Here is a 24338-nt window from a genome sequence, read left to right on the forward strand (position 1 = left end):
CAAGCGGACCGGGGTGGACAGATCAGAGGGAGGGGCGAATAATTCTTTAAAGCTCAGTGAATTTCTCTTCCCCAAAGGCACCGCTCCCACAATTCTTTCCAGTCAGAAAGAGTGTGTGACTTGGGAAGCTGCTGAACAGATATATATTCCTGTGGTGTCTCTGCAGCCACCAGGAAATAAACACGGGTGACTCCGTACACTGCAAACGAACGCTGTCTAACGGCTCCAGTATAGCTGTACTTGTTGCTCTTTCAGGACGACTGTCAGTGCCTGATTTGGGATGGGATGTGTAGAAGAATAGATGATGTGAGCTGTGCATATCTGCCCTCTGTTGGTAACGGGGCACATCCTCTACGATGGTATCCTTGAGATGCGTGGGGCGAACTTGCCTGCGCGTACTCGGGTCAACGTAAAGGCCACCTCTGGCAACGATGCCGCAAAATAACGCTGAACGAGTTTTAGTTGTCTGCGAATTTGGTCACGACCCGAGGCCGCAGGCCACAGACTTAACGCCAGGCTCTCACCCGTGCAAAACAAAAATTGGATCACCAGAGAACACGAAAACAGAATATCCTTCGTAGGCCTCCCGAATTCTAAACTGGCCATCAGTCGTTCACCTGCAAAATACCCTTCTTCGGTGGCAGCCTTTCGGCAGCTACCCGAAAAATGAACACTTTCACTAGAAAAAGGCAAGCGCGCTCTTTCATCATACTCAATTGCACTAAGCGCATCTACAGCACACTCTGTACCTGAATTTTTTTCGGGATCGAAAATTGGTGTCTCAAGTTCGTGAGCTAACTCTCCCGTGCTCTATGTACTCACAGGTGGGAACTACACTACGTTAGCTTCTCACAAACCACCCCTCTGCTGAGTAACCTCCAAGTGCAAGACGGAAACGGTCCTAACTCCTGAGTTATTGGTAATCTTTATCCACAAACGGATCTTCACGTTCTGATGCGCTTTGTTACCCCAAGTTTACATTGCCACGGTTTGTTTGCTTTACATCCGTAAGCTACTGACGATTCCTTCAGCGTTCAGTAGACTAGTGCTCTAAACCTCAAGTATCCCACGTTGTCGTAACTCAACAGGCGCAGCACTGCAGCAGGCGAATATTTTTCGGGGCTTCACGATGAATGGCTGGTATACCTTGGTACTTTTTTCCCCTAGCCACAAACTGCCTCGGAAAAAGAATCCGCTTCCAGAGGCCGGCCTACAAGTGACACAAACTCTGAACACAAGAGGCAAGCCGCTCATACACCTAGTATAACCAATAGGCTAAGTCCACTCTGACTGCGCCAAGAAATGATTTCTAAGTGGCATGTTGGAACAATTCGAACTCAGGATCGCTCATTTGCTCTCTGTTGAAGAAAGCAGATGATTCTTTCACTATCCATTCGGACTCCGTACTACTGGAGACCTTGCCTAGCTATATCTTGTAGATGAGCGCTCCGCCGTGCCGCAGCTTCCGACACCACATAACGAAGTAGTCGGCAGCCAGGACGCTATGAAGAAGGTCCGCGAGAAACAGACCCAGAAAATGTTCGCCTGTGAATGCAAAGCAACCACACACGCAATTAGACAATTTTCTTTTGCATATTGCCGTCTTGGTTCAGGCGGAGTCGTATATTTTAAATATCCCGGCGCTGCCTCTGAAGCAATGAAATCATTGCCATTGACCCAACAGAACGGAAGCAAGGATTGAAAGTACCTCAACAGGGCTTACAGGAATTGTGCGTTTCTTATACCCACCAATCTGCGCTACTCATGCTTTTCTGCTACTCCTCCCACAGGAAGGCTGTACCTGAATCTCCGTCTGTTGCAATGCCGAGATACTAACGGTTCGCAACAACGGTAAAACAAAAACTTTAAGGCAAGCACAGAGCAAATTCTTCTGCAGTTCTGTGTGTCGACGTCCTCCGAAGGACTGGAGGGTATCTTTAATTTGCTCTAACAATCGTGCCACGAATGAGTTTGTTGCCCCTAGCATCACTGACACCGAAATAAAAATCCACTACTAGTGCGTGGAAACATTCTAGCTCCAAGACGTACCCTGGAAATAAAGGGTGACCCAAAAGAAGAGTCTCACGACGCGAGACAGCACAAGGAGACCAACGTAGTGAGACGTCAAAGGCTCGATCTGCGAGACAGAAAGGCATGAAGGCAACGTTGACCAAAACTCTAATTTCACCTAAACAGATTCTTGATTTAATGCGTCACGTTCGTCGGTTCACCATTTGCGCACCCTGGAGCAGCCTGCAGGGTTCTGCTCTCCGGAAACCCCTGGGCGGTGGCAAAAAGCCATACTTTTCCTAGGTAGCGTTTCGTATAGTGGTTTCCGACACCAAATATAGACTCGTTTTTTCCTTTCGCTTCCCTTCTGCCTTTTTCCTCTATTGCTTCGTCTTGCCCCTCGTACTCATCTGCAGCGCAAGCTACATGTATGCTTCTCTTGGTTTCGTATCTTCAGCAGAGGGACTGAGCAGGTTGGGAAGTCCACGCAGAGGACTGCCTGCCCTCCCAAAGGCATACCTCCAGCATTCGTCGCATATACCACAGCTGTGGAAGAAGGCCTACAGCTTCGGTGTAAATTGAGAAGGCAACGAGAATCTGGACTGTCCACCACTGCCGACCCGGGTGGATAAAAAATGCCGTAAGCATGGAAACTACCAAGAGATACACACATCAGAAAGACATTCTCTGTATAACCAGCCGAAGCAGAATCGTGTGGGAGAGCGCGTTAGTGACCCAACCAATAGCAGAAATGTGCGGACCATCCACTGTTTCTCTGCTGTCCTTCCTGGTGAGGTATCGGATGCATCCCCCCCCTTCAGAATCTATGCGTTAGCTTACCAGGAATGATGACGGCAGCTTGGCATGGAGTCCAGACGGTCTTAGTATTTGTGTGACGGTAACGCCACAAATAGTAAGTGAGCACGACTGAAATAACAGTGCTACACAAGAGCTCCAAATAGGCCAGCCAGGTCTGCACACACATGGCATTTCCACAGGAGAAATCCGGTAATTGCGCGAAAACCGTGTGGATTTGTTCCCGCAACGGCTTTCACCGACACTCTCGACACCGCTAAGCGCCATGCTCCAAAGAAGCATGTCAAACTGACCCACTCGCACCCTTAACAAGTGGACATTTTTGACCGAGACCCAAAAGAGTGTTTGAAACCCGACTGTGACTAGACCGGTAGCTTGGCCAGGGGTACAAGATAACATCACCGTGGAGGCCTGCGATGAAATGAAACGCGAGTCCTGAGCTGTAAACGCTTGAAGTGGCAAGCAGCAAAGCTTCAGGCGTACCTCCACTAGGCGGGTGTCCAGGTACCAGACACAGCGCGAGAGAGACGCAGCCAGAAAACAAATCTGCGTGTCTATTGACAATCCGTAGACCGTACGTTGCTGATGGATCTTGTACACCAGCACACAGCTCGCCACGAAGTGGATCAGATACCCCAGAATAAAGAGCCACACTTCCATCTTGCTACAGTTTTGCAGTATACGGGAAACCAGATCTTCAGGAGACAAGGAGAAACGTCCGACACTTCCGACTCCTTCCTTCCCCCTTTAGACAGTTCCCGTGTGGACGTCCCTATTAAATCGGCGCCCTCTCTACAGTCAAACACAACGAAGGTAGCGGAGACCACGAGCTTCCTTCACAGCGGACTGCGTCCACGAACCACCTTCGACCGGATGACCTCCACGCAGACCTGGGGGGGTTGGCGCTCAACGGCAGAAGACGAGTGTCAGCTTTTCTGCAGAGAATAATCGCTTTTTCAGGCTTCTGTAACTCGCTCGGAAGCCAGCATCATCCAGATCCCATTTGTAAGATCCCTTCCAGCAAATTCTCAGGCACAGAATCGCCGGTATATCCGCTGTGAGAAGCTTCACAGATTCTTTCGAAAACGAAGTAAAGACTGGAAACCTGTTGTGACACGACAAACAGGATATGTTTCATGGAAGAGAGCCCCCGGCCTTGGAGCTGTCACCGTTTTCGTTGAGTGAGGACGACCTGAAAAGTATCCACAACAGGAAGAAATTGCCAAGGAAGTATACCTGCACCAGGGAGATACGTGCGGTGAGGGAAAAACGAGAGACGACGGCGCCGGCGATAGTGTCAGATTTCAGAAATACACTCTCGCCCTAAGGAAATTAACATGGACCTGAGCACACTGCTACGATACCCCATTCTCAGGCACGCGGCAAAACCTGCTGTTTACAGCCGACGACCAAATGGGCTCCGGGCATCTCCCCCAGGAATTCTTCCGAACAAAACGGGATTCATCCGTACTTCACTCCAAAGTTCTCGACATGAGAAAGCATCAGCAAAACACCACCGACCGTTTTGGCTACACTCATATGACCTCAAAGCCGCAAAACCAGGCCACCCGTGTACAGTCCTTCTGCGGGACACACAGTTCGCGCCCCGTACGGGACCAATCAATACAACGTGTCGGGTGAGAAGAGCAGTGACAACAAAGTATAACACATCCGCGGATTGGGTCTTCTTCGTTACAGCTGGTTTTCAGTCACGATGCTGAAGCGGTTGACTCTCGTAGGTAGCCTCTTCTGTGTGTTTTTTGCCCTACAGAGGAGATCAAGATACTCAACTGCTTGGCCAGCTATATTTGGTAGCACGAAAAAGCAGGGGGGACGAAAGGCAAGTAAAAGCGATAATAGAAGACTGCCTTCGTGGCAGACTACCTGACGAGGAACTGTTGATGAAGATTATTCCTGTATTTTTCCTTTTTTGCCAGCACCACCGTGAGCTTTGTTTACGACAGGTATTTCTGCATGGGCGGGGCGTGCACTTTTCCGCAAAGAATTCACCGTCGTGATGAAAGCCGCCCCGAGAAGCCAAAAAAAAGATAGCCCCCCCCCCCCCCCCTCTCCCAAAATACAGCTGAAACTATACCTTGCGCGTATATATCCAGGCCAACCCTTCATTCCCCCCCGTTGTCGCCGACCACTTACCTATTCGTTCTCCGGACAAGCAACAGCAGGCCTCTGGAAGCTTCTTGCGGGGAAATCTTGCAATGGCTTACAAAAGTTTTCCTTCAAATCTCCCACGTTGCCGGTCCTGCTTAAGGAATGAAGAAAAGTATTGATGCAGTAGGGGTAACTCTGTCACATGAAGAAAGCGTGTTCCCCTCTCAAATCAATAATGGCTCTTCTTTTTTGTCAGAAACGATTCGACATTTCAGTTTCGTTCCACTGTTCGGTAATGCTATAGGGTTTCCTCGAGGCAACACACAGCATGCACAACAACTGCGGCGGCACACAGCCTCTCCCGACAAGACAGAGTGCCACCCAGTGCAGAAATATGAACTGTGACGCAGAATGCGTCCCCCTATTAGTCTCACATGTTCAGTTCCAGACACAGTATGTTTCCACTACCCTCGGTTTCTCGGTTTCAGCATGGACAGGTGACACCAAAAATGGACCACAGGCAAGGCGGGGGGAGGCTACGAATATGACGGATACACGACACAGCAGATCGAAAAGGATGGGTACTGCGAGGAAGAGAAGAAATATCACTTGCGCACGAACGATCCTTCTAAAAGACAGTGTCCTCGTATGTCGCTGTTGGCTCACACAGCTACAAAGCGGCCGGACCGGCCAGCTCACAAAACGCAAAGTAGCCAGCCAAACAGAAACGCCTTTGCCGCATCCAGCAGCAGCAGGCTGCCCAGATTTCCTGAAGACAACCGCATGCCACCCAACTCTCGATAGTACCAATGACCCGAATGGCATCATTAATAAGACATCGCGTCATTCTGTAACATATCAAGGTCCTAACGTCGAAGGTCCGATGGCACCAAGAAAGAAGCCTCGTATTTTTCGCATACAGTGTGACAACGAGGTGAAACCGCACGCCGTTCGTGATTCCCGGCCTCGATCACCCGGCATGTGAAAGAACCGCGATACAGCCTCATATAGCCTTTCGCCGTCAGCGCCTCTATGCCTTTTGTTTTTCAGGGTTAATCACAAACCAGCGTCTTTCGTGGCTGAGAGAAAGGCACACCGCTTTTCCGTCAGCTCTTCCTGCAGTGAAGTCAGGCCTCCTGAGAGGGTGAGTTGTGGCCCTCCAAGAGTGCCCTATCTTCTCGCTGGTTGCGGCAGAGCGACGCGCCGAAATACAGAAGCGCAAATAAGTATAAGTACCCCTCTGTGTCATAAGACTATTCGCTTGTTCTCGCCCGTTCTCAAGTACTCTGTCGCATTCGTTGCCCCGCCCTACATTGTGGGTCGGCGTGCGACCATGTGGCGACGCATGCACACAGCACAGACGCCGGGATGTGTGCCCATTACGATGTATAATACCTCTTTTACCTTCCCTTCTTGATGCATTTGCTTGTAGTACACATTGGAGCAGTTGGTGCGCGCCATCTGTGTAACGCGCTCTGTGGTCCGGTACAAGTCTCGATGTGTTGTCACTGTGGGCAGGTTAAACCGCCGGTATGCCTCGACTTGTACAGAGGCTGGTGATAAAACGAGTGGCCGAGTACTCTGTACTCTCAACATATTTTTGGCCTGTTGGTAGTGCTGACTACGAAATCCGTGGGTGTTTTCAGCGGTATCAGCCACGGTGTGCTGCTACGATGTGGAACGAAAGTCTCCGTGATCCTGTGGGATCCGCTGAAGTGGCCGCTGTACTTCTGTCTACAGTCTTCTACCACTCTGACGTCCCGGTGATTGAGACTAATTTCCGAACTGGGAGGATACATGAATATTTTTTTGGAACTCGCTTGCCGCTGTACAGAAACTCGGCAGGGGAGTTCCGAATTGCTCTCCCCTTTCCCTCTTTCGCTGCTTGCTGAAACTCCGATGTGTCTTCTGCCATTGCCAAGCGTAGTCTGGCTAAACCACATGTGGCTTGGGTTCTCAGTTTCAGCCGCGTCTCTTATGGACGTTCCCAGTCACAGGCCTACGGGCGGCAGAGTCCCTGGAGACTTCTTCTTTCCACAAGGCTTACCACTGTATGCAGGATTCTCTTCGGCGCAAGTGCACTAGTGCTCTTTGAGGTCTTCTCGCTCCATAAAGAGCCAGTTAACAATTGTACCGACGACCTTGTACGGGACAGTTTCTTCGCCATGCGCATTGCTAGCGCTATCAAGGGACCAACGCTGGCCCGGAATGAAGGTGCAGAGCTTCACGTTTCTGGACTGCGTATGTAGCGCGTCACTTTTTCGAAAGAGGAGGCTATCCACATGGGTTGCTTTCCTTTTTTTGACACTGTGCGGATTTTGTCGTCTCGCTCGTTTCCAGTCACACTGCTTGAGGATTTCTGATCTTGGACGACACTCATTTGCACACCTTCAGTCGCCGAACAGACTGTCCTTACTCTTCGCTCCTCACGGTAGGGAGGAAAATGACTGTTTTGTGGACCGAGCTGCGCCTCCGCATCTGGGCGTGAGGCACCATGCCCACCAGCACCGACACTCGCTTTCCAGCGGATCACGGAGTTACCGATATCCAATAAAACCATCAAGCCGTGCGGCGTTCCACGAATTCGACGCATTCTGTTTTACGAGCAAAGAGGTGCGACTATCAAGCATCACTAGGGAGTCTCTTTCAGTATCTTCCCCGCAACTTCTTCCTGGTACTGAAGGAGTTCCCGCGTTCTTTTCCTCCCGTGGCCTGTCTGGGTGCTTCTCCGCTGGATCGTTTTTACAGACCGTGGCAAGCTTTCGGTTTCGCTCACCCTCACGGCCGCAACGTCCACGTGGCAGGTGGAATGATATGCTAGCACCGCCGAGTGCCTTGCCGCTCCTTCAGAGCACGAGCGGCCACCAGTCTGTCTTCCCTGCCTTGCTAGAGAGGTCTGAAACGAGACCCGCTGTGTCCTCCCTGCACCACAGGGCGCCGGTTGATTTTCGAGAAGTACGGCACTCGACGTCGGGCGGAAGTCTCGTAGCTCCCACAGACAGAGACGGGTTCCTTGCACGAACAGATGACGCGAAACTAGACCCTCCGGAGAATTCGCAGGAAGCATGTCACCTGCCGGGTTCCGAGAGAACGTTCCAGTCCAGTGAGACAGCGGACCTCCTGTGCAGCCGGGGAGGAGAATGCTTGCTGGATCGTAGTGTGTGGGCTCGAAAACTTTCTGAATTTGGCACCAACGTGGAAGACGTGGTAGAGCAATGCGTAAAAGGGGGCGGGAAAGGAGGCCAGAAAATCAACAAGACAAACAGCTGCGTGGTGATTGTGCACCTTCCTCGGGGTCTCGTAATTCGCTGTCAGCAGAGCAGGTAAACGTCAAGCGTAGAACGGCTTCGCCAGAAAGACCGTGGTACGGGAAGAGCATCTGCATCCTGGTCGACCTGCCACCCTCTTTCGATGGTCCTGGTGCAAGCAAACGAGTATTGAGAATGCTGGTTTACTGGGCGTGCTTTCCTGAATTCGACGTTGCTCGGTGATGTGAACATCTTGAAACACATCCGTAATGGCCAAACGCTGCACAGTACTTGTTACCTTGCACTGTTCGCTCGTCCTGTCTCTCTTGACCAAGCTTCCTCAGGCCCCGTCTCTGGTTTTCTACGTTCGTGTGCTTTTTTCCGGTGGGCGCCGCATCGCTGTGACGTGGAGCGCAGGTAGACACGCCCATTTTTTGCTGTCTCATGTGTTACCATGTCCTTAGGTCCCAGCGGAAAAACCGGATCCGCGCTCGCGGGCTCCTCCTTCAAAAGCTGCAGGAATCCCTGCTTCAACACCATCAGCACATCCGTGACACTGAGGAGGTAAACCTTTCATTTCTCACTGACCCAAGTATCATGACTGCAGGCGCTGATAACACTCATCTTGCCTGCAGCGCCGACCGAAACAGAAACATGGAGTGAACTTCGAAAGTGTACAGGAGTACTTGCGCGTTTGGTGCTTCAATGTGATTTCCTCATACGCATGATACAAGAAGTGGAACTTCCAGTTTCTGAAGTCACAGGACATCCTTCCGAGTCGTACGGAACTTTCCGCAAGAGAAAACGACGACGATGTGTGGACGGAATTTTGTGCATATGCCCTGTCTTCGCAGAAAGAGAGGCGGCGCAACCGCCAACCGACGGAGGCACAAAAGGCGCGTGTGCGGGCCGAGAAGCAGCGCCATTCTGAGAGAAAAGAGCAGCGACGGAGGATTTCCTCCTTCGATGTGTAGGCCGATAGGCTAGGGGAATTAGTGAACGAGCACGGGAGTTATTTTCCTACTGGATCATGTCTAGGGAGGCCAACCTGGCTTCCGAAGGTATGCCGCATGGACTCGCGGCCATACGCTCTCCCGTCGGAAAAGCATCGTCTCTTATTTTATTGTCCTGCTCCGCTTCTGCATATACGACGCCAAACTTGGAAAAAACTATCCACTGCTCGCTCTCGCCCACGAGAGCGCAAACGCTTCATAAGGTCATTTTCCGACAGAGAGACATCCAAACCATTTCGCCGAGCGGCGTTCGTTTCATCCAAGTCTTTCCACGAACTGGCGGTGGAACCTTCATGTTCACCAACTCACGTCGTTCATGAGAACCTGTGTGAATGCCCGTCCTTGGATACCGACGGTTTCAACCCTGCTCACTACATTACTACACCCAACATTCAGCGCAGCTTCCCACAGCATAACCCGTGCACACCTGTACTTTCTAGGACCGCTGCGAGCACATCGCATCCCGTCAAAAGGTCTTTTTCGACAAGAATGTACACGTTCACTGGGAAAAACTCAGTTCAAAACGCCCCGCCATGATCTCTCGGCACCCCGAGAGTCTCTCGAATTTACAGTGTGCCTGCATGAGCAACAAGCTGAGGAAGGCTGCTAGAAGTTCCAGCACATCGTTTGCTGAATACGCCTGGTGCGTTATCTTCGCGTTCGAGTCAACTTGCTTGTTCAGTTAACGACCTGTAGTATTTGAAAAAAAACGCGTCATACCCAGCATTTTCAAGCCTGCACATACCAACCGACCACTTGACGAGATGCCTCTCACATATGCCAATGTCACCCAGACCTAACAGAGCGAAGTGGGGAGGTGTGAAAAGACGCATCCGTGTCCTTCAGAAGCTGCCCAGGCTGTCTGAAACTTCGAGGGCAAACGAAGGTTCCGCGTAAAAGTTCCTGAAGCACGAAAAAAACTCCAGCCGTTTTGCGAAAGCCAGCGACGCGAGCACCAAGGACCGCGAACCGAAGGCAGTTTATATATCCTCACGCAGTCCCATTCTCAGACTTCTCATTCTCAGAGATGTCGAAATATCTGTCCACAGCTGAGGGCACTACAGACTAGTCGTTGCAAACAATCGGTTTTTCCAGTGTTGAGCGGCCCCCGTCCAATCGAACGGAGTAAGGATGGAACGCCCCCCGGAGAGACACGCGGAAGATCGGCGGATATCCTGCGAGATGGACTGTTGGTTTTTTTACCTTGAATGTTGTTACCGGATCCACGTTCTATTCCGCGCCGCGATCGTGATGTGAGAGGCGAACGCCGGGGGAACCAGCCGTGAATCTGAACTCTTCTAACTGCCCCGTTATCTTAGCGTCTCTGCGGCGGCAGGTTGTGTAGAGAGCCCTCCCTGTGGCCGAGGCAGGGACACGTGAACAGCTGCCTGAATTCGGATATCCTCTCCTTCCCTTGCCGCCGGAGAAGGTCAAGTCGTAGCCCCTGCGGGTCTGGCGTTGGTGTAGAGATCAGTCTTCTCCGTGGTCGGTTGGTATTTCCAGCGCGCCTTCTGCTCGTTTCGTGCACGGGCTCAGCGAGAATGAAACACCAGGACACGTTACCTTCGAAAAAGAAGACGGAGCGGCCGGGAAAAGAGTCTCGTCTTCACGCGCAGACAAAAACGCAGGTGTCTCAGCGCTACCCCCTCTTCGAGCTCCGTGAACGGCCTGCGATCCAGCAGCAAAATCCCTAGCCTGTAAGGCGCGACGCACTCTCGGAGTTTCCCCCCGCAAGAAGGAAGTCTCCCGCGGGGAGGAATGCTCGCCTGGCAGTGCCCCGTCGACGGAGGTCTGGTGTGCTGGCTGTGGCGTCGCTGAGCATGCGAGCGGAGACCCTGGCCTGCTGCGTCCCTCCGCCGCATAAACGACCTGAAGGAACTGCCTGTGAGGCGCGAAGCATTCTGTCTTTCGGGCCTCTTCTTCGTTTTCTTCTTCGTCTTCCCTCTCTTCATCATCGTCGGCAAGGGCAGGAAGAAACTCGCATTCGACAACTGGCTGGAGACGGCCTCGGCGGCCTCCATCGCACAAAGAAGGTGGCCAGACCAGATCAACAGTCTCCGGATCTTTCCGAAGAAAGAACGCATGGCTCCGCACTCTTTCCTTTCGTTGCCCACGGGCATCTGCCGCCGGCTCAAACCCCTCTGGAAGCGCCGTTTCAACTCGTTGGAGACGCAAGTGCCTGTCAACCACCCTAGCCGTCTCCGTCCGCTCTGTCGATCGCACCGCCAACTGGCTGACGAGCAACTCCTGCGAGACGTTTGTCGAAGTCGGAGACCTGGCGCCGTGGCAAAGTTCAAGAGTTCCCCCGGGTGTCTCCCCCGCAAAAGCCTGCTGCTCCTCCCGAGAAGCACTTTCCTCGCCCTCCCTCGAGGGCGCGTTTCCGTGTTCCGAGTCTCGTGGAACTGGAGTTCTCGGCGACTCTCGATGCTCCGCAGAAGACACTTCGTCGTTCCCTGAGGCCTCCTGAACGGTTTCCCCTCCTCTCTGGGCCGCCACGGAAGATCCGGAAACGCGAGACGGAACAGTTCCCAGAGCCGAAGCGCCGCGGCCGCCTTCCAAGTCCGCAGGTCCAGGGTCAATGAGCATCCACCCGTCCTCTTCAGGCTCATCGAGCAACGAACAGACTGAGGGAAGACCTGAGAAAGCTACAGAGACACATTCACACAGCTCCCATGCTATTAGGAAGAACCCGGGACACCGCGGCAGCGATGGCACAAAACAAACAAAAGGCTGCTTGCATCGCCGTGCCGGAAGACATGTGCAAGCCTGTGTGGATATGCATGCGTGTGCACCTTTGTCGCGCTTGCAGTCCCCGAGCCTGAGTGGCACGTGTGCTGGATACGTAGGCAAGGACGAGCTGAGGCATTCTGCGAGGTGCGCCCTACGGACCGGGCAACTCAAGGGACGTTGGCCTGCGAACCACACGCTTCGCGCGTTTTTCCAGGCGAGAGGTCGCACCTGCAAGCATTTCGCCACTCGCGGCGTGTTGTTCGTCACCCCTCGCGACGCGTCCGTCATCACGCTCGCCTGCATGTCGATTTCCGCCTGCGGCTCCGCTGCGCTCGAGGAGGACGATCGAGCCTCTTTGCGCTGTCGGCTGCTCAGAAGAAAGCTCGGGCGTTCGGGCGTTCTGTCTGGAGACCGGCCCCGTTGGAGAGGCTCGACCCCACATCGCTGCGCCAAGGAGCAGGAGAGGAGGGAACGACTGCATCGTGGCGGAGAGACGGCTCCAGCCAGCTCCGCCGCCAGGCGCCCGCGACGGCGCGGCTCCGCGCAACCAACGCGAGGACCGCGGCGCTCTGCGGGCACTTTCGGGCCCTGCGTGCGGCCGGAGGTCTGCGCTTCCGAAGGACGAGAGGAACCTGGGAGAGCACGCACACCCCCCAGTGAGGGACACAGCGAGGAATGCGCAACGGCACGGAGAACGGGTAAAGGTCGAGCGGACGCTGCAGGGCACGCGGCAAAGCAGCTGCCCAGCCTACACCTGATCTCCTGGGGCTGAAACCGACCCTGTCTCTTTCGCCAGGGACGCACACCGCTCCCGAGTGTCGAGTATTGAGAGAGGTGACTCGGGAGAAGGGGAGAAAGAAAACGAGGAAAGTAAAACAGGCGTGCCTTCCCGGTGGCGACTCTGAGAGATGTCTTACGGGCCACACGCTGAAAACGCCTCGGAATTCATCAACGCGGCGAGGAGCGCCAGTGTGTCGCCTGCGCAAAACAGGTAGAGAGTCGGGGGATTTCACGTTCCCAACAGAAACGCATCGCACGCGTGGCAGCCTAGACGGCTTGGCCGGCATGAAGGGTACCCAGTGAGGCGCCGGCGTCCGCTGGGCCTCAACGATCTCCCTTCACCGCACTCGAAGACTCTGCGGTCCTGCCTCACAGGCGACAGGCACGAGACCACCATGGCGGTGTCACCTGGAGTCCGTGTGTTTTTGCCTTTTCGAATTCGTTCTCCGACTTAAACTTCGCAACAGCTGTGTCCAGGTTTGGTGCACCTGAAAGCTTTACTTCTCCGGCCAGTCTATACGCCTGGCACAGCTCCACCGGAGGCATAAGCCGTCGTGGTAAGCGAGGCCGTCGAGCGACGCAACTTTTGCTTACGCCAGATGGCCGCAGGAGGCAAGACGCCTTCCTTGCCCAAGTGAAGCGCGAGGAGATCCCAGTTGAGCAGCTGCAGGGTCGTCTGCAGCCTCTCGAGCTTGACGTCGCCATCAACCGCACTCAAGCGGAATGCTTCTCTGCAGGTACGTGAAAGAGCATACAGAGAGGGAGACTCGAAGACAAGGTTTTTATGCACACCGTGCACTGAAAGCAAACCTCGCTCGTTTCGGAAAGGGCCAGGCGAGCAAGCTGTTCCCCTCTCCGCTGGGGAACGTACGCGACAGACGCCCAGAGATCTACACACTTGTCTGCCTTCTCAAGGCCGGCACGCCTCTGCGCCGGAACAGGGCAGAGCTTGGCGAGTGTTTCTGTTTGTTGCCAGTGGCCAGACAGGTCCTGGGGAACGTTGATTAAATCCAGGCTGTTCCCTGCTTCGTTTTCGTCTCCCGCAGCCCCGAAAGTGTTGCGGTAACAAGACAGCGCCGGTGAAGCGCGCTTCCGTGCAGGGAGAAAGCTGCGCCCCTCACTCTCCCCCTTTCCTACGCGTCGCCTAAGTTGCGCGTCTCCCGCTGTGGTGTCGGCAGCGCTTATATGAGAGACGGGAGTGCCGCCCTATCTACTCCTCCCTACATGGCACCCTACGTATTCGAAAACTCCCAGGCTCCTCTATTCCACGTTTCCAAGCACCCCGGGGCGACCCCACACACTCCCTCCTGTGGCGCGCTGTGGCAGCTGAAAGAACGCATTTCGGGCCCACGTCGCTCACGCGAGGATAGGAAGATAAGGGGGCCAAGGTTGCCTATGCACCCGACCGCACTTGGAGACAGGGGGCAAACAACTGGCTGCTCTGCACCAGAAGCACTCGCGGTCTTCCCGCCGCTCGACCGCCGCTCCCCCCAGCTTCGTAACTGTCCGCAAATGACAGTGTTTTATTTGCGCGCACCTCGGGTGGACTGACGCACTCCCAGGTATCCGCACAAACACACTCCGGGACTTTCACCAAGGTTCCGGCGACCAAACCGGCACTTTGGGCACACGCAGGTAGCGAGAGGCTCGACAAGAGACCGTGCCAGGAGCGAGCGCCTGACCCACGTCCACCAAAAATCTGAAGACGAGTCAGGTGAACGGCGCAACGCGAGCTGTCAGCAGCTTTTCTGGCAGCCCTAAACCGCACGCATTCACCGCAAAAGCGAGATGTCTCTCGATTTACCTACCCAGTGCCTCTGTGGACAATGATTGCTCGCGCGATGCGGAAGTCGACGTTGGCGGCCTCTGCGCATCCCCCTTCGTCTTCGGTCTCATCGCCGTCGTCTTCACAATGTTCCATTCGCCACGAAGCTGCAAACTCCTGGGCACCACTGGTATGTTTCTTTCCGGAAACTCGCGTTGCGTCTTTCCCACTCGCTTCCTCGAGCGATGCTTTTCTTCCGCAACCACTCGTTTCCACGCCGCTTTCCTCCTGGCCCAAAGTGAAGCGGCCGTACCCTCCTGACGGAGACTCGAGCATCTCCGCCTCCATTCCTCCGCGCATTCTTCGACAAGTTTCCATCTCCATACGCGCCTGCGTGTCTCTTGCGAGCTTCTCTGCACTGCTCGTCTCGTTCGGCTCCTCTGGAGGCCGCCTGGAGGCACTGGCGTCCAAGCTTTGCACTCGCTGGGCCTCCCTCTCTGTATGCGGGTGATGAGAAAAAGGAGACAGGCCCTGGGAGGGCGTGGACGCCTGGGCTGAGGCGGGAAACCTGTCCCTCTGACTCTCCTTTTCGCCGGTCTCGTCTAGCTTCGCAGGCTTCGTCGCCATCGGTGTCGCTGTCTCTACGGCGGCGGAAGAGTCGCCGCTGTCGTTGCTCCGAGAAGACCCTGGCGCATTCCATTGGACGGGGCGCCATCCACAAGCAGACAGCCTAGCCACGCCGTTGCGGTCGCCGAGCCCTTCCGCTGTTTGTTGCCCTCGCTCTCGCCGCCCGTGCGCATCAGCGCTGCTTCCAGGCGCCTTGTATGTGTCCTTCGACGAGGCTTCGTCGCTGGGCACGCGCTTCAGGCTGCCAGCCAGCCCCCCGCAGCTGTGCGTGGCCGGAGTCTTGGTCTGCTCCACGGCGAGAAGAGACGAACAGGGGGACGGGGAGGAAGACGGCGTCGATGTTGGGGAGAAAACCCCAGAAGCGCCCAAGACCTCCCGCGTCGCGTTGTCGCCATTGAGAATCTGGCGCCACACCAGAACGTCTCCCCCTCGTCGCGTCCCCGTTCCCCGGTGTCTCGGTGCATTCCCGTCCTCTCCGTCCGCCTCTTCTCTCAGTGACTGAGAGACCCGCCCCTCCCCGAAACCGACGTCGAGTCTCCTACTCCCCCCACGGAACGCCGCCTTTCTCCGCGACGCCTGGGCAACTTGTCGGTCCCGAGCCGCTGCCGCAGCTGCCGCCATCGTGGCGCCACTCCACGAGAACAACGGCAGCGCGGGTCTTCCTCTGGGTTGGCCGGTCGAGGCATCTTGGCCGGCAGTCGCTGCTGGAGACGTGGACAACCGGGAGAAGACCGCTCCCACCTTTCTCGACATAAAAAGGGTTTTGTTTCCGGTCACCTCGAACACTTGCGTACTCCCTTCTCTGCCCCACCGGTCCTCTCGACTTGTTCGCGGAGCCGCCATCCCTGCGGATCGCCCGTCGAGTCGCCGGGCGGATCTCGGGGAATCTTCCCCTTCGCCTGAAGTATTGGGCGCAGAAGGAGAGAACGAAGAAATGGGCTCGAGCCTGCAGTCTCCAGGGCTCGACTCCCGGTGAGGACCCCCCCTATCTGGCACCTTCCCGAGTTCTGGAGTCACGGCCCCAGAGGCTCCTTCGTCCCTACCGACAGCAGAGAAGCGTGGTGCGCCAAACGCCGGAGTGTCGTCTCTCTCGCTCGTGGCGCCGCCTCCTTCGCAGTCTCTTTCCATCAGCTGGTCTTCTTTCCAACTGACATCGACTCTGTTCCCCGCTGTTCTCTGGTCTATCGCCCGTCTCTCTTCCGCACGTGTCGCCACGGGCACAGTGGGTTCTCCACACACGCCGCAGCCGAGGAGCCGAGGCGAGAAGCGCGCGGCTGCGGGCCCAACAGAATGGAGGACAGCAGGGAGGCGCTCTGCGAGAAGCCGAGCCAAGCTGCGACCGCTGAAAACTGGGCTGTCTCCTCCATGGTGGGGCCGCTGTGGCAAGCGCCGTGAGAAACCACTTCGAGCGGCTGACCCCCGCAAGAGCTCGGCTGCAGGAGGGAAGAGACTGTCCACTACAGACCAGCGACTGCCTGAGCTCCCTCGGCTCTCGTCAGTCCCTTCCTCCGGATGCGAGGATGACGAGGATAGCGACAGAGGGTGCCTTCCCGGAGCCAGGCTCCCGGGAAAAGGCGCGGAAAGATGGAAATCCGAGGGAGGGGCGTTCACGAGGAGACAACCGTCTCCGGGATGCGAGGCACGGTTTTCCAATAAAGCCCCAAGGCTTTGCCCGTCACGCACCTGAACCGTCGATGTGTCGGGAACGGAAGAAGAGAAGCGCGAAGGAGCAAGGGCCTCCTCTCTTGACACCCAGCTATCCGTAGGTGAGGAACGGGGGGCTACACGGCGTGCGTTTCGAGCGGGGACGAGCGTCGCTGCTTGTTGCAAGGAAGAAGGCGGAGGACAAGGCGGGGAACAGCACGACGAATCGGAAGGAGTGCAAGATCCGGAAGCACCGGGAGAGAGAGACGACGGAACAGGTGAGCTGGAGTGCGTGTGTTGACCAGTTGGTGTCCCTGTCTCAGCCAGCGATGCCCGCGCCTCGGTTCCGTTCTGATCAGTTCTTCCTGCGCAGTCCGCCTCCAACCGTGTCGGCGCCGCTGCACGTTCACAGGGTTTGTCTTTGCCGTTCGCCAAAGGCAAAGTGCCTCCGTCGGACCCACGTCGTTCGCTCCCCCCGACTCGCGCCGCTGCCAGATGGGCGACTGTCCCACCGCGTTGCAGAGGTCGCGCGCTGCCTGCATCCGGAGATGGAGCAGTCGATTGTTGAGGCGTGCGTCCCCGTCCCAAAACACTCAGAGACAGAGCTGCGGCCGAAGACGAGGGCGACAGCCAAGACGAACCGTCCGGGCCAGCAGAAAAAGAAGGGGCTCCGAGAAGGACGGATCCCTCTTGCGTATCACTCTGACCTGGAAGTGTCTGCCGCGGCCACGTGTTTGGCGGCCTTTGCTTCGTGCCAGTGTCTGTACGGCCTTTGTTTCGATCCTGCTCATGCACTTGCCGCTCCCCCAGTTCTGTCCGCGATCGCCCAAGCGCGTCGTCGTTCGGTCGAGGGCCCGGTATCTGCGCGTTTCTTCCGCTGTCGCCTGTCTCGGCCCTCAGAGCCATCTCTGGAGCGGCGGCGGGGTCTCCCCCGTCTGGCGATCCCAGTGGGCTGCAGGATGACGGAGGGGCTGCTGACGTCGCAGGAAAATCAGCGGAGCTCCGCTTGACTCCTTCCAATCCCGTGATGCCAGTTCCCAGTTGGACACTTGGTCTCCGCGAGGCCCCGCTTCGACAGGCGAGACTGGCCCGAGAAGAATGCTGCAGGTGATTTGAAGACGAACCTCGCCGGAGGCGGGATTTCCTCTTCTGTTGTTCACTTGGAGACGAAGAAGGCAGGAGGTAGACGGGAAAAGGCAAGAGGACGTCGAGGTAAGAGGCTAACGCAGCGACAATGTAAGCCAAGAGATTGAGCGCAGCCTGCAGGTCAAGCAGCGCCTCTTTTCGAGATGAGAAGAACGGTTCTGGCTTCCACAGACCTCCATCCAAGGACGAAACCTGAGTCCAAGTCCCTTTCTTTTGATCTTCCTCGTTTTCCTCGTTCTCGCCTCTGGGCAAGTCACCCGGCGACACACGAGTGCCCAATGGGGAAGCGCCTTTTTCTGTTTTGTCGAGTCTTGCAACTGGAGATGCACCACCCGTCACGGCTTCGGGTCCGCACGCCTTGCAGGCTGAGTTGCCCGCGCGCTCGGACCGCTGAAAGGCAAACAAGCCGAGGAGCTCTTGACAGCGCAGTGCACGCATCTGATAAAGCGCTTCCTTCGTAATGCGCAGTTCTGCCGAGACATCACTGAACGCAGAGGGCCCCGCACCAGACACCCGGAAGGGGGCGTCGACGAGCGGATGCCTGTGGTGGGGAATCCGGAGACCGGACGGCGCCGCGAAAGACGAATGCGGGCGTCCCAACTTCGCCAAAGGGTCGAACTCTTCAGAGGCCTCATCGCCGCAACTGCGGCTGCTGTCTGCCGCGTGTTGGGTTTCTTGAGCGACGGCTTTGGCGACGCGGAGGAGGACTTGGAGAGGCACACTGGCCACGCCCTTTCCCTCGAAGAAATGGCTTTCGCCGCAGTGATCGACCTCCCACAGAACTGCTTTTCCTTGCACATGCGTGAAGGCTGGGGGCCCTTCTCCGTCGCCCACTCTCCTTCGCACGCAGTCGTTCAGGAGACAAATGACGTTCCGGCGCAGTCGTTGAACGTGTGCTTGGAGCAGCGGTCGTCTGCGACGCACGTCGGACACCTGTCGCCTGACAGACTGGAGGGTCGACTGTAGCTCGGATACGGTCGGGCGATGCAGAGGGCCCCGTGGACTCCTTCCGCCAGCCTGGCGTTCACTTAGAGCCTCGCTTGCTGTGAGTAGTCCCCAGGTCGGCTCTCGCGTGTCTTGCAGTTGTCTAAAATCTGCGATTCCCTTCAATCGGCCCGGATGCTCGCCACGTTCCGCCTCCGTCTCAAAATTTCCGTTCTGCGTTCCTCCTACAGACACATCGACTTCATTTTCTGTTGTTCTAGACCCTCTACCGCGAAGGCCGTCCCAGGTCAGTCCCGTGCGCAGCCCTTCCTCGCCGCTGCCAACCGTGAGCGTAACCCGATCACTCAGTAAGGAGGACCGCGTGTGTGAGCTTGCGGTTGCGGCCTCGTCGACTGTAGGGACTTCACTGACGGCACTGCGTCGGCTCAGTTGACTATACGCACTCAGAAAACTGCTGCGTCGGCTGGATATAACCACGTTCCCCTCCGGATCTTCTCTGGCTGGACAAGATCCACAGGGGCTTTCTGCGAAACATGAACGTTCACTCTCGCTGGAAGACTTCCTTTCCCTTCTTGACCCGATGCATTCTTTCTTTGACAGCGTATTGTTTTCTGCCTCCTCAAGTGCCTCCGGTGGAAAAGAAGCGTCTTTCACAGGCACGAGCGGACCCTGCAGTTTAGCGAGACGTGCATCCACTTGAAACGCTTGGTTGTTTCCTACCCTCTCATGTCTCCCGCCAGTGTGATCCAGCTCGGCCTGGAGACGGTGTCTGATAGCCTCAATCGCCTGCCTCTGCTTTCGTAGCCTCTCTTGAAGCTCTCGGACTCGTATTGCAGAGCACGGACCACAATAACGAGCGAATTGTTCTTCTGCTACAAACTTCTCCTCCTCTCCCGCCCTTCCGCAGACCGGACATCTCAACCAACATGGCCCTTCGTCGCTTCCGCGCCTTGATTCCATGGACCTGACTTCATCGCAACGGCGCCCCTCAGTCACGTCTTGTTTGCATGCCGCGGAGGTTCGAAGCTCCGCATTACCTTCCTCTGTCCCCCGAGACGGGAGAATCTCGTACGAACCGTCTGGTAGCGGCTGCTGCGAATGCAGAGTCGGAACGCCTTTGACGAGTGCGCCGGTCATCCCCAATTGAAACGCAATGGATTCGCGCGCCTCAGGCGGCTGACAGAGAGCCTGACCTGCCCACCGAAGGCATTCGGCGAGATCGCCTGTGGAATCCCCTGCTGCGGCCTGGACAGCGCCACGGACAAGCAGAGCCCCTCTACCCTCCGCTTGCTGAAGTTGTTCCATCTGGAAGAAAACCCGTTTGTCTTGCGCAACTGTTTGCTGCTCGGAGAGCGCGCTGCCCTGTGTTCCTGCAATGGCACGAGGTGAAACAATGCCGGCCATGGGGCTGCATGAAACGTGACGACCTGCAGCGAGATCCACGGGTGCCCGGTAAGTTCCACGGCCATCTGATTCCAAACCTCGCGTACGGGTCTCTATAACTTCGGAGAAACGAACTCGAGGGAAACCTTCACACGGGCGCTGATCCGTGAGCCCTTCAGGTGGAACGGCACGCTCTAAATTTGAGAAACTTCCACCGTGCTGTCCAGCTTCAACGGCAAACTTTTCCGGGGGAGGAATCTTACTGTGACCGGCCTCAAGCTGCAGAGGCGTTACAACAGGATTGCGTGCCTCAACCGTACAGCAGGACAAAGGGTTCTGTGCCCTATCATATTTACAGTTACTCACATCCTCAGCTGGCAAACTCCGCCGGAAGTCCGCCTGTCTACCGGCCCAAGAACAACCCACAGAGCATGCGGAGGTGGAATCTCCTGTATCCTGCCGCTCGGACTCTAAGCTGAACTCTGCCTCCATTGTATTCAAGGTCTTTAGCCCGCCCACTGGCCCACAGATATCCACAGGCGGGGTAAAATCTTCTGGTGCGTGAGATCTTTTGACTCTTAAGTGCACGGGACTGCTGCTCTGTCCTCTGTGCATGGCCGCAAAATTAGGAAACCTCTCAGTAGTCAAATGCTGATGCTGTGGGGTAAATTCAGACGGGGGACAGTCAGGTTCACAAGATCGGGTGCGAGGGAAGGCAGGTGCGCCTTTCCTTTGCAAACAGAACCCACTGCAAGGCTCGGCAGGACTGACCGATCCGCGTATCGATTTCCTATGACGACGTGATTGTTCCATCTCCTGTATGTATAAACATGCTCGAGGGAAGGAATATGGCTTCAACAACCTCAGGCTCGCCTGTACGGCAGCAGACACATTCAAGGTCCATCGCAAAACTGGATGACAAAACTGAGGGCAGTGCGGTAGATCGACACGCGACACGGTAAATAATACCCATATCGGGCCAATCTCGTCAGGCGCGAGAACCTACGCCCCAGAAAGGCGTTCCTGGCACTGAAGGTACGCGGTTCCCATCCTCCCGCCTCACAAGCTGAGAAAATTCTTGCAGGAGGAATCGACGGTTGTTGTGGATCCTTCTCGGTAAGAGTATGACACACTGAGATGGCTTAAGTGGCTTCCGTATTCTACTGGAACCGCCACAATGAGGAAAACTGGAGACCTTCGTCAGCCTCTACGAAAAGCGAATTATTACCGCACAATCCTGTTCCTGAGACATTTCGCTGCGACCGTAGTTTCGCACACCGCGGAAATCGCGTTAGTACCACGGCGGACAGCACTCAGGTCCGCCGCTTGTTAGCACAGGGAAGCGTGCTGAGGGGAATCCGGAAAAAAGACATTCAATTCCCTGTAGTGTCGCGGAGGCAATAACATTCATAAAACGCTCTGAGTACACTATTCCTACAGATAGCTGTGCTACTAAGCACAATTCCCCATGACGCAGTAGTTGCACGGCTCCGCGAAACACCACACCCACTACTAGTCTTGAAACGTCTCAGCAGACTTCGCGATGGCGTCGTTGCCGAGCGGAACCAAAACCACATAGATTTCAAAAAGTTAGTAAACCAAAATACTCCGATTCTTCAGCCAGAGTTCGCCCCTGGTTTCGTCTACCATCGCGACGCGACGCTACAACGGATTCCAAGCAGACAAGCGACTGTACACAAAAAGCTTGAGGCTTCGATAGTTGCTCGTCCACCAAGTCGCAGTGCTTGAGGCCGACTCATAGGAAGGACGGTTCACAAATCTTCCTTGCCACTATCTTGCGTCGATAATTTTCGATTGTTTGCACTGGATTCGCTCGCTTTGCTACCCTTCCCGTGGTCCTTTTATATCAATTTAGGGCTGACTAGGGAGTCGCATGTTCTACGCTTTTTGACCATTGCAGCCGACGATAAGCGGAGCTTCTGAGGCGCCTCCCCTGGAGCTGTAGGGTCGGAAACACACATACTTGCGAAGCAAGTGGCGACAATCACTCTTCTTCCCAACGACCCTAGTGGCGAGAAAACTCTTTACGCTGTCTCGCAACTCCTCGCTGGTTTTTTTATTGAAAAGTCACGAGGTAGTTAATTCAGCGCGATTGACAGGTTCGACTGGGAGCCGACCCCTTCCCTCGCTAGCACGTAGCCTAATTCATGCTGCTGCATAGACTAGTGATTCCTTTAAAGTGGAGAAGGCCAAAACAAGTCACTGTTAACATTTTCATGCAATTCCTTCGGTAGATGAAGAGGACACTCCTATCAGCAGTACGATGTACAGTCTCAAGAACAGTGGCTGCAACTGTCGCCGCAGAGCCAGCCGTTGCTCTTCCGCATCAGACACGAACTAGAGAAATGACAGAATCCTATGATTCAATGTACTCAGGAGATTGGGTGTAATCAAACCACATAGTTCAAAGGGCTACCAGCATGAATGGCGATCCATGTGTTTGTGTCAATTCTATCACAGGGTCTGCCACTGGTCAGTCATAAAACCGTTTCATTGCTGCAGCGGCAAGCACGTTGTGCATAGCCGGACGGTCATTTTGAAGCACCCACGCTTGAAATCTTCCAAATTAGAATTAAGGGGATTTTTAAAATGAATGTTCAAATCCTAAAAAGACTAATTCTAGATTTCCATTATATATTCTAAAAATAGATTCCCATACATTACTCACCATTACACTGAGATCTAATAATACCATTCAATTACCATGCGTTAAGCACATCCATTGCGTTCTTCCGGAGCCAGGATCAATCTCGACAGTCGGAGGGGCTAAGAACTGGCTATTTTTTCTTGGCCACATGGGTCTGGTAACGCATCTCATCGGGAGCAGCGAAGACACAGTCTAACCACTTTACGGTGCACAGGCCGGGCTTCGCAGCAACCGTGCACTGCCTACCGAAATCCAAGCTGTTTTTCCTGCTCTGATGTCAATCCGCTGAGCGGTTCCTTTCCTCCTCGACTGCTTTCACGCACAAGACTGACACCAATCGTCTGGTGAATAGGGAGACAATGGCATCCGAACAGCTCTACGCGAATAGTCGTCGCAAAACAGTCGTACAGGAGTTAGTGCCGCCCCCCGAAGCCACCAGCGCTTGAATATTGTTTTCGACTCTTTAGACTTCTTTAGGGGAGCGCAGTGTTTCCACTCAAAAAAGGCTGTACACGCGCCGAAATGCGGACAACCGGGGTGACATGTCGAAGTCGGGGGAAGGCCACGATCCCGCGACCACTGCCCCTCGCACACTCGTCGGATTGCAGTACGAGTTGGAGTGGTGTTCAAATCGACGCACAACACAGCTTTTCTGCAGCTCACAGTCGCCCTGAGAGTTACTGGTGAATGCGGTTGTAGCACAGTGAGAGGGTCAGTGGGGAGTGGTTGTCGCGCCATTGAGGTAAAAAATGATAACGGGGCATGGAACACCTTAGTGGCTGTGTGTAAACCAACCGATGGTCCGCTGTTGCGTGTGTGCGAACATCTGGCGGCGCGAGTTCATTGGAAGTTTGCTGTCCAAGTGACGTCTTCCATGCTCTCCCGAGTCGTTTCTGCAGCTGTTTCACGGGCAAAAGAGCACTGGGTAGAACATCTATTTAATCAGAAGTTCACTTTTTTGCACATGGTTAGTATATCTCCGGCACTAAAAACCAGTATAGTTTCCACTGTGGAGCGTGCCCGAGTTTGGGCCCTTGGAAAAGACTCCGTATTATCTCAGAGACCTTCACGCGGCATAAAGGCGTGTTCAGCCGTATAACCTAACATCTCGTTCAGCATATTCCTGAAACCCACAGTTATATGAATTGCTGTTTTCCTTCTTGTGTTCTGTGTTGATCCCAACTGGGGAGCAGGATCGTAGAAAAACATGCAGCGCTGGACACGCGCTGGTCACTCGTGTTGCATGCTGCATGCAGATGAAGCTGCAGCTGAGCCGAGCATGGCCACCGACACCTGAAAGAGGCCTGCCGTTCGCCATTTCTTTCTCCGTATACGCACAGAGAATTTAGATGGGCTCGATTCCCTTCAGTTTGGCCGAACATTGAACTAAGTGGCCAAAGCCTGTATGGAGTTCGAGCAAGGGTTCTCGTCGGTGTGTTCGTCCCAAGGCAACC

The 24338-nt window shown here is 55.1% G+C and overlaps 2 protein-coding genes across 2 annotated transcripts; both read right to left on the bottom strand.

The window, feature by feature from the left end:
* Positions 1-1426: 1426 nt before the first annotated feature.
* NCLIV_044130 (putative ER lumen protein retaining receptor 1) lies at positions 1427-3486 on the bottom strand (the record flags this gene model as incomplete). Its single annotated transcript, XM_003881332.1, has 5 exons — positions 1427-1545; positions 2050-2137; positions 2575-2663; positions 2851-2983; positions 3310-3486. The coding sequence occupies 5 exons, from the start codon at positions 3484-3486 to the stop codon at positions 1427-1429; spliced, it is 606 nt and encodes a 201-aa protein (XP_003881381.1).
* Positions 3487-10666: 7180 nt separating this feature from the next.
* NCLIV_044140 (conserved hypothetical protein) lies at positions 10667-20237 on the bottom strand (the record flags this gene model as incomplete). Its single annotated transcript, XM_003881333.1, has 6 exons — positions 10667-11832; positions 12155-12558; positions 12844-12904; positions 13301-13437; positions 14515-19333; positions 19871-20237. 6 exons carry the CDS (start codon positions 20235-20237, stop codon positions 10667-10669), a joined length of 6954 nt encoding a protein of 2317 aa, XP_003881382.1.
* Between the last annotated feature and the right edge of the window lie 4101 nt (positions 20238-24338).

This window comes from Neospora caninum, chromosome IX, assembly GCF_000208865.1.
Source record: "Neospora caninum Liverpool complete genome, chromosome IX".
Lineage (NCBI taxonomy): Eukaryota > Apicomplexa > Conoidasida > Eucoccidiorida > Sarcocystidae > Neospora > Neospora caninum.